We start from the raw sequence: 18,344 nt of genomic DNA on the forward strand, positions 1-18,344 counted from the left end.
TCGCCACAAAGTGGCGGTGACATCACCACGGCGCTCGTGCCAGGCCATGTGCACTTTAAAGCCGCGTGAAGTGTCGAACGCCCGTTGGCAGGAGGTCACGGGGCAGACCCAGTTGCCACGGGTTGACTGACTGAAAGAAGTTCAACATACGTACGTACATACATGGCAGGGACAGATCCCTCAATAACACAACCAATGTCAACTTCCTATACACCGTTCCTTACTGCAAAGGCGTTGTGTGTCAACAGTGACCAATTACGCATGGGGGGGGGGGGGGGTTAAAGCTTGACCATGTACCTGTGTTTGAGCCTGCTGGGCGAGGACAGTGAACGCAGAGATCTTGCCGCACTGGCACAGGGTCCTCCCTGCGTCGCTCAGTAACGTCTTGCAGAAGCGAGGGGACCATTTGCCGAGCGTTGCATCTCTGGTCGGCAGGAAGATGGAAGCAGAATGATTATATTTTTTGCAGAGCAGGAGAAGCTACGGTAAGAACTCATCGACGATGATTTTTTTCTTACTTGCCTTTCACACCGCATATCGCAATCGCGTTGCCGGCGTCATGGAACCAGATTGAGACATTTTCATTTGGAAACTTGCAGAGGGCAGCATTTCTCACTTTAGCCCAGCAACAGCTGTCACATTCTCCCCCGTTTGACTCTTAGCAACGAGGCGATCCCACGCGCCTGACATTCACACAATGCAGTGAGTTGTGAGGGGAGGAGGGCGTTCCTGTGACTTCTATTGCTCTTGTTCACTCAGGAAAGTGGCACCGAGTCTCGTGGCTCTTCACCAGGAAGGTCCTAAATCGAAATTTAAATCGAAATTTAGGTCCTACCAAGTTTTATTGACAGCAGGGGGCGATGATTGCTATGTAGATTCATACTGGCATCAGCCCTGTTGAGCCATGCTAGTCACCACCAGCAGAAAAAGTTATTTGGTTATTTGATGACCACCTATCTATAAAGGGCCACATCATTGCAAGCACCTTTCTACGGCGCTGTTGATTTATTCGGAATACTGACAAATACAGTGCATCTCATATGCAATCACAATCAGCCCTCCATTTCTTAATAAGGGTGCTTTTGTGTTCTTTGCCTAGGGTTGGTTATAGATTGTATGCGGAATTCAATCGATGACACGACCACTCAACCTGTTCAATTAGTTTTAATTACGTTCAGATTTTGTAGGGAGCAAGACGACGGGGTGGAGTGGAAATGAAAGGACGACAAGTTGCCGGGACGCATGGCGGCCTGCCACCAGAGTGGCCACAGCATTTAGGAGATGAGATGTCGAGCGACGTGGTACCATTGTATTGCACACATTACGACGGTCTGGTAAATTTAAGCAAGAGCGTATGGTAGCGTGGTTAAGGATTTAATAATTATGAAAGCCGCAGAAACTGGGTCGTGTCAGCAATAACACAATAAATATTTAATGGCCCAAAAAGATCCAATAAAATAATATTGTTGAAATATCAAATGTTAATTATAAATTTGCTTTTGTTTTAGTAATCATTGTATAATTTCTGACAACAGATTATGGTAGGACTATTATAAAAAAATTATGCAATGGCTCCGTTAAGTACTGAAACTTAAAATGATGCAATTATTTGTACATTTACATCGCAAATAATGTTTATACATTTTCAATTCGCTCCCGGATAAGCTTAACCATGGAGGTTGTTTCACCATACTTCACCACACTGGTCAATGCGGGGTTCGTGAAAGAGAGCAAAAGGCGAGTTCAAATATCACTCGCCACTGATGTTAGTCGTGGTTTCAAAAAAACAACTGAGATCACTGGGTTCACAGCACATTGTGATAACCACTGTGCCAGTACATGAATGCACATAGCTGAGATGATGACTTGGCATGATGTGCAAGTGAAAAACAATATTTGTGGCGACTAGGAAATAGAATAAAATTCTCATTCACTTAGTAACCCTGGAGCAAATCACAAAAAGTGGCTCATTGCTTGAAGCGTTGGATATCATTGTGTGCGTGCAAAAATAAATAAAAAATACGCAGCTTCTACAAAACATCCGTCATTTCATAATAATTCTTATGAATCATACCGCTGCTCTGTGTTTCAGTATTTTAAAAAAAATTACAAGTGAATAATAAAATTTTCTTTTCATTTTCCCTTTTTTATTCGCAACATCTTCCCATAAAGAGGCTGCAAAAATCATTACCTTTTACTGAGGACCAAACGTTTCACCTCCCACACAGCATCTAGAAGCCACAACTCTTAAATTGCCTAAACTCTAAAATACTTTGTAGCAGCTCATAATTTTTATAAGGATCTATTATCGACAGACACACATGTCTCTTTACGCCTAGCATGCAAAACACAGAATAAAGGAACTGGTGTGTGATATTTCACGAAGTTTTATTTAATATTTGGTTTGCTTATTTATTTGCTTGCTTCTATAGCTCTCAACTCATCTGCTGAGCTTATAGGAAAACATTTACTTTGTCGCTGTAATCTGAAATTACAGAGTCGAGAAATGAGAAATGGAGGATGGCTTTCGTGAATTTCAATTCATGCACCAGCAGATGTAGCAACACTGCTTGATGTATAACCAACATTGAATACACACTTTGAATGAGGGTCTTTCTATGCATTTTTATCAGATGCATGAATGTTTCATTTTGATATAAAATTGTTACGCAATATCACCACAGGATTATGCAGACAAGTGAAGAAGCATTGAAAAATTGATTACTGTGAATGTTTATGCTTAGGAGACATTCACCAAATCGTACATGAGAGAATAATTGCGTTAAAATGGAATTAATTCGGCAGTGATATGCCAACACTACACCTATGCTATGGAGCTAAACTGTGCAAACCATAAATATTATTTTGTTCATGAAAATTTTCCAAAATGAGAAGAACAATCATTGAGTCATACTCTTGTGCATACTGAATTGGCAGTAGCTGTGTAGCCATGAAACATAGGAGGCATTAAATTAAAATCATAAATAAAACCAAACAAAATGAAGCAATGCATATAATAGATCTATTTCCGACTAAAGAAACTGCAAAAATCATTCACGTCCATTTGAAATAAAGCATTTAAAAAAGTATATTAATGAAATCAGTCAGAGGCGAGTCAAAGGGTCTTCATCCTCCAACAAGCATTGGGTTGCACTCATAAATTTGTGGCCCTGAGCCAGTGGAGGAAACTCGACATTCCAATGGTGGGATTAAGTCCGCCCACAAGACGTTCGTTGTTGACTTCCCACAAGTAAAAAAGAAAATCTCAAAGTGTCTCGCCGTCCAAAGCAGCAACGTGGCAACACGCATCTTCACCGGTAGCCCTGAGGCAGAGGACGTACATTCCGCATCGCATTCCCACGGTGGGAGTTTGTGTCTGCCAAGTAATAACCCACCACGCTGGCAATTATGCACGAGCAGAAATGTCGTCTTTTCAACGACAACAACAACAAATAACGAAAACGCTTTCCCCCCTCGCTCGCGCCTTAGCCTTGGCGGGTGGCAAAGTGAACAAAAGACAAAAAAAATCTCGGCCAACGGGGAGGACCCCGTGGGGTGGCTCTCTCGGCTCGGTGCGTGTCGTTGAGAAGTGTCGGCATGCTCCGTGTTTACTCACCTGCTCGCCGCGTCCCACGAAGAGCAGAATGCGCCCGTGCCCTGCGGTAACGGGGAAACATCGCGAGCATTAGCGGGGAAAAACCCTGCATTGCGTTTTTATAGCTCGCTTTATTAAAACAGACTCCCAAGAGACGCATTGCTACTGTGAGCATTACGAGTTTGATATTTTTTAACAGGCGCTGTCTCCCCGACAGACCTGGTCTTCACCTGAGGACGGCTGCTTGCGTTGTGGCCGAAATGTCGTGATAATTATTTTATTATGTGTTATTTTTTATTATTTTATTATTTCCATTCTACGTGACTTTACCGAAAGAACCAAGAAGATGAATCCCTGCAGTCACGAAAGCTTTTAATCGAAACATAAAAATGTTTTATTTTTATTATTGTATTACTTCCATTCTACTTGACTTTACCGAAAGAACCAAGAAGATGAATCCCTGCAGTCACGAAAGCTTTAAATCGAGATTTAGGGTGTGGGCGTCTGTTGGTTAGTTTGGTTGGGTGCTGTTTATTTTATTTTGTTGAACAATTCTTGCATAAAATAAAGTATTGGCATAAGATGAAATGACAACTTAACAAGTGCCCATTCCTTTGCCAGCTGGCGGTGAAAATTACGGCGAGGATTTTCTTCATTTCAAGACATGGCTCCATTGGGATGTATTTTACTGACTCAAAAAAACCTCTCCCGTAAATTCGCTGGCATTCATTTTAATATTTATACATGTAATAATCGCGCAACTTTTATTATTATACTTTTTTATAGTCTAAAGACTTTCTTTCAGGAGGGTCCTGCCAAATATTGATGGTCGCGGCGACGTTTGCTATGCCTTTTTGCAATTCAGTCAAATTTGCGAGTAGTCTTTCAAATATGGGAAAATTTAAACCATGGTGCTGACATATTTCACCATGTATATGACACGCGGCCTTGAAAATGCCCATGTTTATTTGCACGGTGAGACATAACCACACATGTGAATTGCGTGGATGATTCATACCTCAAAAAATTAAGTTTACGACCCAGGGACGTGTCATCAGATGTCATATCTTGTTCAAAAAGTGGGGGAAAAGTAGGGAAGTTTTTAATGCCCAGCTGAGCTATAGGGCTTGATTGTGACGGTCTCTACTGGTCCTGCTGCTGCTGTCTTCACAGAAGCTCTTAATCAATCAGCAAATGTAATCGAATGGCGTGGCGTGGACTTCTGATAGCAACGCTGCGTTCATTCAAACTCTCATTGTTGATTGAAATAATACCGGAATTCAATGTCGATACATTTTACGTAAAAAATAAGTTTAGTTTGAGCGCGTTAACAAATTAAAAGCCCCACCCCTCCCCACCCCCCAAGCTTGATTTCTTATCTATAAAAAACATTGCGACCTCATTCCGCGCTCAATCTCACATACAGCTGACGTGGACGGTTTACAATCCGTCAGACCACGGCGACGGATCCTCCGGAGGTACGAGAACGATGTCCTGCCGAGGTGTGCCTCACTGTGATGGATTTGTCACGCGCAGCACCCGGCTGAGGCACGAATCCTCGCGCGGTACGGACGGCAATTTGATTTAGTTATTCCCCCCCCCGCCCCCAACCACTGCCACAGTTCTCTGCACTCAGTCAACTCGGAGCCAGCTACCTGGCACAGCAAGAGCCCGTAAAGTGAATAAGTGTTTCTTCGTACGCACTCGTAGAAAATAAAGGTTTGGAGGCACGGGCTGAGCCGCGTTGCGGTGAGTCGGGCCTCAATAAGGCATTTAGGGAAGATGAAAAATTGGTATTGTCGATGGTTATGCCATTTCGCGAGCGTGGTAGCGACCATGACGATGTTGATGATGATTGACGATGTGCTGTACATTGAGGGCGACGTTTGCATGGGATTGAGTAAAGTCTGCGCGCATGCTGATCGGAAAAAAAACAAACCCTCCCAGCAAATATTATTCAGATAAATTGGTGAAATGAAAGATAATTATTCACACGCAATGGAGCACGTTTTATGAACAACAACAATACGCAGAGTAATGACTATATTTCGTAAGTATTCAGAATGCTAATTAAGCAACAATGAAGTAGCATTAGTCACAATCTCCCCCGAGTCAATACTCCACGGATATGAAGCAAAAGAGTTAATCTCACGTCCAAAAATGTAAGCGACCTGACCGATTTCCCTGTATTGTTCATGCTAATAATGTACACCACAACTCCGTTACTAAGCAACAGGCGATTGTGTGGACTATTTAAAAAGCGCGACGGTCAAGTCCAGGAACGAGTAATGAACGATTGAACGCGCACCGCGTCGAACGTCGCAGCTTGCGGATCAAGCACTGGTTGGCACGGCTGGTGCTAACGCCTCTGCATTGCTGTGTAAATTTGCCAGGCCAGCAAACCGAAACAGTTTATGCAAATGTGTAATATTTGCCTCAATTATGTTTGAATCCACGCTGCTACGTCAAGACCAGGCACCTATCGTTGTCGATGAAAATTAATGTGAGTCTTCCCACCGGAATGCGATATTGGAGCCAAAGGCCTTTCCCTGCTCAAGCAAGACAAAGATAAAGGATCCCCCGTATAGCCTTAACAGACTGTAGGGACAAGTGCTGTTAGCGAGCACCTATGAAGGCCGGAACGGCACACGAGGGGGTGGGTGGCCAGCACCACGCCCGACCGCCTTTGTCTCCCTAGCGGCGATGTTTACACACCGCACCAGGTACTCATTTGAGGCTGAGTCGACCTAGGGGAGGTCCAGGACCGGTTCAGATAATCGTCACTGGTGTTTGCCGTGAGCGGGAATCGAACCCGGGTCGCCAAGTTCGTAGTGCAGCGCGCTAACCGCTACACCACCGCTCCCCTCAAGCAAGAGCACATGTTGTCACACCCATCCCCATTGGTAGACCTGAGCCACTGGCGGAAATTCTACATCTCTAAGGCGGACACCAGTCTCTCCATTGTATTATCATTGTTGTTGGTTTCACACTGTCTGAATCTCATCAGCAGAGTAAAACCTGTTGAACAAATGTTGCTAAAAAGAATAGACACATTCGTACAGAAAATGACAATGCACCAATATGTGGCCTTTTAGGCCAAAGGGGCAAGTAAAACTTAACTATTACTACAATTATTTTTTACTTTACCAAGTAAGACACACTGAGCTATATAGCTCTTTTCCAGAAGCGACCTGGCCACAAATGATAGCTCAACAATCACGCGGAAATGAATAAGCGGCCAAAAACTCGAAACGCATTTTTCTAAATGTGGAGGAAAAAACCAGAAGCTCTGGAGAAAAATCCACACAACAACGGTGAGAGAAACATGCAAGCTCAAAATATGCAGCAGGCATCTGGGTAAGGATCGAACCCACGACCTTCTGTATACCAGGCGAGGAAGTTCACATTTTACCACCGCGGCACCCAGTGCTGTTAGTGAGCACCTATTATGGCCAGCATTGTGTAAGATGGAGTGGTCAGCAGCACCCCCTGGCTGGGTACGTCTCCCTACAGCTGATGTACACAAACAGCTCCAGGTGATTATTAAAGGTTGAGATGACCTAGGCGAGGGCCCTGGACAGGTTCAACATCGCTTGTCACTGATGTGGGTGAACAGAAATGGAATAAAGATGGCCAGAATTGTAGAACATGAATACAAAAACAAAAAAAGATTCCCCTTAAACAGACTGTTGGGGCAAGTGCTGTTAGCGAGCACCTATAAAGGACGGCATTGTGGCACACGAGGGGGTGGGAGGCCCACACCATGCCCGGCCACCTTTGCCTCTTTAGTGGCGATGTTTACACACCGCACCAGGTACTCATTTGAGGCTGAGTCGACCTAGGGGAGGTCCAAGATCGGTTCAGATATTTGTCACCGATGTTAGCCATGAGCGGGAAAACGGAGCATCAGTGTAACTAACTGCTACACTGACGCTCCCCATATGTATGTACACATGCACAGATGCATATGCTATCACAGTACTATACTTAGATGCAAGTGCGGTTGAATTAAACACCTACAGACTAATAATGATTTATTATTGAACCCATTTCGCTGCAATAAATATATGTTTGTAATTTCATGATTAAACACTAATGTCCCACCCTCTGGGTATGTACAGAAATGCAACTAATGAGCTTATTCAATATACATCTTCACATCAGCAATTTTCAATGCTAGAATGCTTCCAGACATTTCATTATTAAGACTGCAGCATGCATTTTCACGATTGGCAACGTGTGAATTAATCATTCGCAGAAAATTGACACCGTTTTGCCAAAAGGGAAAAAGGAATAATACAATAAAACAATTAAAAAAATGCATACGATGTTCTGAAAGTGTTTTGCCGACGCACACGGGATATGTGACAAGTCCCTGTGCTGTGAGCTTCTCTGCCATTTCCATCCTGTAACCAATTAACCACGGAGCACGACTCTAACGGCACACCGATGATGTACCCGCCGTCGGCGGAGACTGCAACAGCGGCCAACGTCTGCTGAAATCACCGTGCAGGCGTAGTAGTGGTGCATGCCTGTAACCCGGCTCTTTTGGAGGCAGAGTTTGATGGATTGTGCGGATTTAATCGCGTGTACAAGGTGGCCAAGAGATGGCAGTGCAGCAAATGGGGTTTATGATTTGCCCGCGCAGATTTTAAGACATGACGTCCCCTCGGACTGCACGGGGTTTTCTCCGAGTGCACCGATTTTGCTCTCGTGCGAGCAAAACACTCATTAAGGAAAAGGCCAATCGTGCAAATGTAGGTCTCTCTTCATAGCGAACCATTATACGTGAGCGGTTCTTCCTAGAAAATGGAAATGAAGTTCTGCATTCATATTAAGACTGACACAATGACAGCAACACCAACAAAATGCACCAAGTATAAGCTTGGTGCATTGAAAATCCCATTCCTGTAACTCTGACTGGCCTTGATAGGAATATTGGGATATTTTCTCGGGAGGGGGGGGGGTCTAAAAAATAAAATTAGGCTTTTAATAACCAATTTATTGTTCTTCTTGGTTCTTTCAGTAAAGTCACGTAGAAGGGAAATAATAAAATAATAAAAATAAAACATAATAAAATAATTCTCACGATGTTTTGGCCACAACGCAAGCAGCCGTCCTCAGGTGAAGAACAGGTCTGTCGGGAAGACAGCGTCTTCAGACGTTGTGGCCGAAACGTCGTGAGAATTATTTTATTATGTTTTATTATTACTTTCCTTCTACGTGACTTTACCGAAAGAACCAAGAAGATGAATCCCTGCAGCCACGAAAGCTTTAAATCGAAAATCTATTTATTGTTGTATTAGCACGACGTACCAACTCCTTTATTTTCGGCTCAGCAAGAGCCCATTGAGACCACAAGTCTATTTTTCAAGGAGACCTGGACTACAATGTACTGCAACAGCACAATTAACTGATGAAAAAAAAGAAACTTAGTAAAGCATACTCTTTGGTTCTTTCAGTAAAGTCACGTAGGTATAAAATAAAATAAATCACGACGTTTTAGGCGCAACACAAGCGTCCGTCATCAGGTGGTAAAGCATGGCCTGCTGCTGAAGCAGACTATATTAAAAGCATGATAACAGCAAATTGTTGTAGTGCACTATAACGTTAAAAAACGATGTTGAATCAATGAAACACGGATCAATAAGAGAGTAATGCTGTGTAAAAAAAGGACTCAAAGTGTAAACAATAACAAAGTCAACGCAAAAATTAAGACTAATATGATTATAGACTCACTTAGTAATTGTGCACAAGCTGCTGCGTAAATGCCCCAAAACAAGGGAATAATTCAACTCAAATCTGTCCCCCTGGATATCCGGAGAGACCACCACTGGGCCATCTTCATCCTAAAGGTCCTCTTAAACAAATCTGCCAATTACCTAAAGGACTGCTCAGTTCCGCTGACTCCCTCCCGCAGCCTCAGAAGTGCCTCTGTATTCCTTCTAAAAATGACATTTGCTAAAACTTTGGTAGTAAAAAAAAAACATTTCCGTGTCACTGCTCCACTTTTCTGGAATACCCTGGTCGCTCATCTGCAGCTTGGTTCCCTCTCTTCACTCATCCCCCTCTTTACTTCCCGAATAAACCAAAACATAGCGTGTACTTGCACGTGTACCGAACGTTTGTCTGGCGCCCCTTACTCCCCACATGTTTACACTCTCTTTATAGATTTACGTGTGTTTATGTCACTGTGAGATTAAATATAGAGCTTACTTAAACCTGGATATAACCTTATCCAGTGCATCTTGCTCTCATGTTATATTTGTACCGTTGTTTCTTTTTTTTATCCGCGTGTCTTGCATTTACGACCGAATAATAATAATTCACAGCCTATTGTCATTCTATTGTTGGATGAAAGCCTTCCCACGCCATATCAGTCATGGGGTTGTTAGACCATGCCTCACCGATGCTGGTCAGTGTGGGTTGGTGAAAGCGGGGGTTGGGGTACCCAGGACAAGTTTAAATATAATTTCCCATTGGCCAGGAATTAAATTCAAGTCCGCGGGTTCAAAGCACAGCACGTTAACCACCGCTCCACCACTGAAGCCGAAAAACAAGTTACGATTTGTTAAATGGATTGTGCATTCATCTGCTCTGCCACATCAACCAGAACGCCCCATCCACCATAGGTGTTGCCTGAAAATGAAAAATACGACTCGTCAAAGCGGACGGTGAACTCACATTCGATGTGTGAGAGAATTCTATTTCCAGAAGTGGCAAGTCCTTGTTCTTTGGTGCTGGCCGGATGGTCACAGACACTATCCTGGAGTTGATTATGGTCCCATTGCTGCAAAATACAACATATTTCTGATCAAAGGACAGACATTTCACTTGTTTACATTTAATTCACTCGTTGAAGATCAGTGTGTTTAGAAATAAGTTGCAGGAGAGCTGCTTTTTGCAAAAGTTTTCAAATCGAAACGAGATAGATTTTCAGTGGCACAATTAGGATAATATCTTTAAGTTCCTCGAATAATGTTTCACTAGTTTCAAAACACACATCTAGCAGAACAAAATAGTGCCTGCCAACTCTGCATGACATATTTTTAAATTCCGAAATCCAATTACAGGTGGGAAAAGATGTAAGCATTTTAATTGTTTCTCTTGGGCTAACATTTTAACCATGAAACTTTTAAAAAAGGTTATAAGCCGTCATTATATTTCACTCGTTATAAATCGTAGGCACATGAATACACATGTAAAGTCTGCGTGGGATTAACTATACTTTAAACTGCAAATTCTACTCTATGCTGCAGAGGCTCCACAGCAAAAGAGAGTGTTTAACGAGCATGCCAGCGAAAGTGTTTTTGCTCAGTGTTCACATTTTGAGAGGATTTTTTCTTTGCACGTTATTTTTTCCTTACATATGTTTGTATCCGTCAACGATGTCAAAAGGCCTATTATGGTGGCGTGTGCGCGTCTGTATATATGCATGTACAGCCTCTGTGTGATGCCATGCCTCTGCTACGTGTGGTAGTGCGAGCATAGTACAACGTGTGTAAACGGGGGCGTTGCACGTGTTGTCTTCGCGAAAGGCACAATTATTATTTCTTTTGTCAATTTCGTAGCGATTTAGTGGTGCACTTGACGTGGAAATATATTTGGAAATAAAGCACAATTTATTACCTTGGCTTGGGTATGATGCCTTCCAGGTTCTTATAAAAAGACACTCCGATGACATAAACCGGCGGCGGTTCTCCTGCAACCAACGCAAGAGCATGTGCACAAATAAACCACATAAAATATAGCTCATGTACACACGAGGTCCTTTCATGCTCGGTGAGTTTTATATCATCAATGGCTAGGAATCTTGTGCCTAATGTTGCATGCACTGCCCTGGCATTAACGCTGCTTTGAGTCAATGCATAATGCTTTAATGCTAGAAAAAAAAACCCACTGCTACGCATTTGACGTCATTATGTCTGAGATCATGACTTGTTTTAGAAGACGTGTATTTTAGAGAAATACATGTCATGTTTAAACGACATCTGCTGATTATTCGGCTAGAACGTTTCTGCATAAAACACGCGCATGTTTTCATTTATTTAAGGTTGAAGTTTCTAACGTGCAAATATTACGTAACGTAATGATGCTCATCTCCACTGGTGACTGTATGGCAGTCGTGAAAATGCTACACTCCTATGGCAGGGTAGCCACTATGGAATTCCCACCATGCATAACGTTGACCTAGTGGCGATCATTTAATCAATTCTAAGGGCTGAGTTGACCTTTTCCTGGATTTAAACACTCAACCTTATGACTGGAAACCAGCTTGTGCAACATAATAAAGGTTCCAAATAGAAATATGTATTTCGTCATTAATATTATTATTCAAAAGCCAAAATATCACCCAACTGAAATAGAGGTAGGGTAGTCCTTGTGGCGAAAACGCCACATTTATTATGCCGGGGATCAGGCATCAAATAAATAAATAAATAAAGGGCATGACCCATCAACATTCTAAAACAATTGCCGACTTTCCCGAATAACGCCAAACCGAGTTTGGCATTCGCTGGCGAGGTTCCGCGCGGTGCCTCGCGGTTATTTGTGCCGACGTGATGATGTCGAGCTCCCCGAGAGGAGCGGTTCGTCTTCACGGTGGAACGCTTCCCACCCCTCTCACCCTGGCGGCCGGACGAGAGAGCCGCGTTGGAGATGACCACCTTGTCCTCCGTGCTCTTGACCCACTTGATCATGTTGCGCCGGCCCTTCACTGGGAACGTCAAGTCCGTGCCGCCCTCGGCGCTCGAAAGTTTGTGCACGCCGACGACTACGGGTGGGGCATGCAGCAGATGGAACAGACACAGAAGATCCCACCCCGTTTAGCCTTTAATAGACTGTATTCTTAGGTTTTTTTCGGTAAAGTCACGTAGGTAAGAAATTAAAATTAATAAAAGTAAAAAAAAATTTGCGACGTTTCAGAGGCAACACTCCGGCTTGTGTTACCTCCAAAACGTCGTGATTTTTATTTTTTATTTTATTTTTATTTTACTTTTATTAATTATAATTTTTTTATTTTATTTTTATTTTACTCTTATTAATTTAAATTTTTTACCTACGTGACTTTACCGAAAAAACCTAAGAATATGAATCCTTGCAGTCACGAAAGCTTCAAATCTAAATATAATAGACTGCTAGGGCAAGTGCTGTTAGTGAGTAGCACCTATTAAGACCGGCACGGCACACGAAGGGGTGGGTGGTCAACACCCCTCGTGACGATGTTGACACACCGCACCAGGCCCTCGTGTACGGGCTGAGGCAACCTAGAGGATGGTCATCGCCGGTTCAGATAATCGTCACTGGTGTTGGGCGTAAGTGGGAATAGAAGTCGGGTTGCTGGGTACGTAGTGCAGAGTGCTAATCACTTAATTACTGCTACCCCCCACACACACAAATGCAACACACACCGATCATAGTTAATAATAATTATAATCCAGCGCTTTCCGTAAGTGATCAGAAAACCCACATTGAAAAGACATTTCACTCCGCAGAATATTCATGCGGCAATTGAAGCTCTCACCAACTAAGGACCAAAATAAACCATTCAGAAACAACAAAAAACAATTACCAAAATGGAACAGCTGCACTCATATCACACGAAGGTATACCATATGCAACGTAAATACGCACCATTGAGTTAGGCTTTTCGCGTAAATAGGACAAGAATGCCTTTATATTTACGGCACACATAGAGCCGGTGAGTTCGAAATCATGCTGTGGGATGATAAACCTCACTCATTCCTGCGAGCTCCATAACACCCCCAGCACACAGCAGTATGTCATAATTTGTGACTACGCCCATCATTGTAGTAATTCGGCACAATACCCATTACGCGCTTGGAGATCTACAATAACTGTGCCTGATACTCATGGGCAATCAAAAAGGCCCTCTTTCCAGCAGTGTGTATTGAGACTGAGAGTCAATCATCGGTGTCAGAACACAACCGATAGAACCACCTGTATAATGGGTCATGCTGTACTGCGCATCTTCTGCTATTATCATCATCATCATCATCCAGAGCGCGTGCTCCCAAGACGTGTACCTTGATACACACCTGAGTGTCCTTGTAATTGAGCGCAAGGTGGATACGATTGCAATGTTCCACAATACGTTCTCAAATGGATCACGCAAACTTCTCATGAATTATGTAAATAAGTGCAGATAATGCTGTGAAAGGAAGTTGAGAATGCATTTTCACGGCAATGGTTACCCTTTTTTTACCAAATATCATCATAACAGAGGAATATTGCCTTTTGTTGGAGCATTACATTTGATCTACCAGGCTAGGAGAAAATCATAACATTTATATGCAAACACCTCCTTGTAAGGGTTACAGGCAACAATATAAAAAAAAAACAAGTCTGTCTTTCCAAATAAAAATCGAGGCCAATGCCAATTTTGTTCGTGAGCCTAGAAACCTTATCTTCCTATATTGTCGGAAGAGTTGACAACGGCACATCTAAGTTTGGCAATCCACTCGGTGGCTTCCTGAGATGCCAAGTATAGGGGTGTGAGGTGCCTCCCAGAAAGGGCCTCAGTGGGTAGGCTGATGCGATATGTGCAACGGTTATGACTTTTTAAAAATATTATTTATGTAAAACTATCTTCAGATGGAGTCAATGTCAAGTTCTTCTATGAATGTAAACAAAGTTGTGCCCCTGTTAAAACAAGCACGATGCAGTGCTCGTCTCTCTCAGTTGTCCTGAAACAGCACGGGAAATTCCACATTCCCACGGTGGGGACCAGTCTGTAATAGGTTGAGTAACGCTGACTTTTCACAAGGTGGTTGTGATTGTATTGGCTGCTGAAACAAAATAAAAAACAGGATTTGAACTCACAATCTTCTTAATGTAGATCGAGCACTCGACCAGCAGTCTAAATCAGCCAGATATCGCATGTGATCGTTACTTACACATATATTACAGATAATGTTTTGCATTAAACCCAGAATGTAATGGAATTGGCTTAACTGTGAGAAAATTTATTTGAATATAAAAATAAATAAATATATACATTTCAACATAAAACTATTTTAACGTCCAACATCCTAACCTGTAGTTAATGTGATTTTCATAACTATGAATTTGCAATCTCTGGCTGGGGTTAAATTACTAAGATGTTATTCAGTGTCACTTTTCATGCATCTGCCTGCCATTGGAAACACACAATCCTGAGATGAATAGTTTTTTCTAAAACCTCTATTAAACTCTCATGGGATTTATATCAATATGCAACTTCCGGCAGAAGCGTTTACATGAACTGGGTAACAAAAATGAAACGCGCATTCGGTTTCCATTTAGAAATTGGATAATTAAAATGCATTTTAATCAAAAGCAGCCTGTTTTTAAGTTGAGTAAAACATTTTTCAAAAAGATTGTATTTCTATGCAACAGCTCCGACTGACATCGCGTACTGACCCTGATGTATGCCTTGTATTGGCACAGGAGCATCCTGATTATGACTACAATTGGATGGATTTCATTACATGCACTTAATTCTCCTGAAAAGTATTCACTTCATACAAAAGGCATTCATTTGACAAAACACAACGGCTGAATCAATTGTATATCCTGTTTGTGGGTAGGATTCGTTGTTCGTAAGAATAGATACAAAATTATTTAATGCAATATTTATTCAACTTAAACGTGAAATGGAAACCGAATAACATACAACTAAATTAAGTCACTGCCGACTCAGGTCTAATATTCTCAAGTGTAGGGAGTTGATGTTCTTTGCCGGGTCACCAATAACTACAGAAAACAATTAATTACACAAAATATACATACGTTCGTTAACGTTGGTATTATTCAGCTGCGAGGTTTGACATTCATTAATGTACCAAATGAGTGATGGAGGAGAAAAGCCACCACGCAGAGCCCGAGTGACGGATTGACGGGGAGCTTTCAATAAGGTGGGCCTAATGAAGTCACCCCAGGAGTGGCTCTGTGCTCTTATATTCCAGGGCCCTTCACTGAGAAGATACACATTCTTCCATCGGAATAATTTCCTTAAAGGAATGTACTGAGCTCATTACACAGTGCAGAGAACGCTACTGGGATGTAGATTGTGATGTAAACAAATGGGGTAGATTGGTGGCAAAGTGATTAACACTGAACTTTGATTCCGGGCTTCCCGAGTTTGATACCTGGCCACGGTTCACATTAGTGGCGAGTGATATCTGAACTGGCCCTCCCGCTTCACCAATTCCGACGTGACTAGCATGATAAAGGAGGCATTGATTCAGCAGTGGAACGACAAATGTCTGTAAATTATTATTCCAGATTTTAAAAAAATATGAAAGAATTTGATTGACCATATTATGCTTCCAGTCTTTGGACACCACGCTTAACGAATGTGACCATCGCCCATCATCAATTCTCTCTCACTATACCCACAGACAACTTTAACATTCTCCACACAGCTGTCCATAGAGGTCTGGCTCTGGCCTCATTTAAAAGGAATCCCTCCCGTTTCGTAGCCCTATTCCACAAGGTCATGCCCTCTGCCACTGCAACCTGCCCTGGGTTCAAAACACAAGTGACAAGTGATGAGACAGTGCACAGGCGGTAGATCTCTGTGGGAATCTCGTCTCATGCTGATGGCGCATTTATTTATTTATTTCCCTTTTGCTTATTTATCCGCTTGTTTCCTTTGTGCACGCTTTGTGAAATATTTAATTTCGTCAACCTCTTCTTGTCGGGTTAGTTTGAGCAAAATTTCGATCTCATTGCCCGCCGCCCGTGATGTTTGTTTGTGATAAGCGGCTCAGGAATGAATATTACCTTTGAAATTGGATAATAGAAATACAGTTGACTCTCCATTGTTCAATTGGGGGGGGGGGGGATTCATGTGGTGGATTAACCGTGCGTAAAAAAAGTGTGTGTGTATATATCTATATATATAAAATCGCAAATCTGTCTGTCTGTTTGTGTGTGTGTCTGTGCGTCGCCGGACCATACGCAGTTTCATTGGACGGCGGTTGCCCCTGGCAACGGGTAGCGACGCATTCGCTGCCGGGTGGACGCCATTTTTAATTCCCGTTAAAAATATGCGCACGCATTTGTCGTATAAACTCGATATACCCAGCGTTGCCCGGGGGGAAAATACATTTAAAATCTCATGAAAACTTTCAAACATTACATACCAATGAAAAAAACAACTGTGTAATTACTTTTAAACCCGACGCGCCAAGAATCGATTCTCTGAATCGCGCAAAGGAAGCGAAGGTTGTAGATTCCTTTACATTCGGACGATTCCCGTTTACTATAAGTTGCTTAAAGTCGATATAAACTGCTACGAACGGGAAATATCCGGCCTTGACCGGGGCAAAAATGTAATTAAAAACTCCTGAAAAAATAAAAAAACAATGAAAATGAAACTCTATCATTCAAAATGTAAACCCCCAACATGCCAGGAATCGATTCTTTCAATCGCACAAAGGACTAATCGAAGGTTGTAAATTACTTTAGGATGGCGCTTCCTGTTTAATATAAGTTGCTTATAGAGTTTATATAAACTGCTACGAATGGGAAATATCCGGCGTTGACCGGGGCAAAAATATAATGGTGAGGGCGGTTGTGAGTGGCGATTGTGAGTGGTGATTAGTGAGTGGTGAGGGGAGGTTGAGTGGTGAGGGTGAGTGGTGAGGGTGAGTGGTGAGGGTGAGTGTTGAGGGTGAGTGGTGATTGGTGAGGGTGTGATTGGTGAGGATGAGTGGTGAGGGAGAGTGGTGAGGGAGAGTGGTGAGGGTGAATGGTGAGGGTGAGTGGTGAGTGGTGAGGGTGAGTGTTGAGGGTGAGTGGTGAGTGGTGATTGGTGAGCGTGTCATTGGTGAGGATGAGTGGTGAGGGAGAGTGGTGAGGGTCAATGGTGAGGGTGACTGGTGAGTGGTGTGGGTGAGTGTTGAGGGTGAGGGTGAGTGGTGAGTGGTGATTGGTGAGGGTGTGATTGGTGAGGATGAGTGGTGAGTGGTGAGGGTGAGTGGTGAGGGTGAGTGTTGAGGGTGAGTGGTGATTGGTGAGGGTGTGATTGGTGAGGATGAGTGGTGAGGGAGAGTGGTGAGGGAGAGTGGTGAGGGTGAATGGTGAGGGTGAGTGGTGAGGGTGAGTGTTGAGGGTGAGTGGTGAGTGGTGATTGGTGAGGGTGTGATTGGTGAGGATGAGTGGTGAGGGAGAGTGGTGAGGGTGAATGGTGAGGGTGAGTGTTGAGGGTGAGTGGTGAGTGGTAATTGGTGAGCGTGTCATTGGTGAGGATGAGTGGTGAGGATGAGTGGTGAGGGAGAGTGGTGAGGGAGAGTGGTGAGGGTGAATGGTGAGGGTGAGTGGTGAGGGTGAGTGTTGAGGGTGAGTGGTGAGCGCGTGTATGTGTACCTATGGACGGGGGGTGCGTGTGTGGGGCGAGCGGTAGTGTAGTGGTTAGTGCGCTGCGCTATGAACTCGGCGACCCGAGTTCGATTCCCACTTACTACCACCACCTGTGACGATCATTTGAACCGGTCCTGGGCCTCCCCTAGGTCGACTCAGCCTCAAACGAGTAACCGTGGTGTGAACATCGCCACTGGGGAGACAAAGACGGCCGGGCGTCGAGAATCCAAGTCCCGGGCGAAGCCGGGTAGTAAAGCTAGTATTTATATAAGCGCGTGTGTGTGTGTGTGCTGTTTAATGATGTGGGAGCTGTAGCACAGTGGTTAGTGCTCCAAGCTTAGAACCCGGAAACCCCAGTCTGATTCCCGCTGCTCACAGCCAA

General features: G+C 43.3%; 1 protein-coding gene across 6 annotated transcripts in view; it reads right to left on the reverse strand.

Moving 5' to 3' along the window:
- Nucleotides 1-18,344, reverse strand: part of LOC144944915 (adhesion G protein-coupled receptor B3-like) — a 176,226-nt gene that overhangs the window by 53,568 nt on the left and 104,314 nt on the right. For all 6 annotated transcript variants that reach the window (XM_078873091.1, XM_078873095.1, XM_078873094.1 and 3 more), the window contains exons 13-17: nucleotides 12,222-12,368; nucleotides 11,225-11,297; nucleotides 10,280-10,385; nucleotides 3,617-3,657; nucleotides 298-424 (exon numbers count right to left, since the gene is read on the reverse strand). In XM_078873091.1, coding sequence (XP_078729217.1) covers nucleotides 298-424; nucleotides 3,617-3,657; nucleotides 10,280-10,385; nucleotides 11,225-11,297; nucleotides 12,222-12,368 — 494 coding nt within the window. The remainder of the gene's footprint in view (nucleotides 1-297; nucleotides 425-3,616; nucleotides 3,658-10,279; nucleotides 10,386-11,224; nucleotides 11,298-12,221; nucleotides 12,369-18,344) is intronic.

Source organism: Lampetra fluviatilis, chromosome 2 (genome assembly GCF_964198595.1).
Source record: "Lampetra fluviatilis chromosome 2, kcLamFluv1.1, whole genome shotgun sequence".
In the NCBI taxonomy this organism is placed as follows: Eukaryota; Metazoa; Chordata; class Hyperoartia; order Petromyzontiformes; family Petromyzontidae; genus Lampetra; species Lampetra fluviatilis.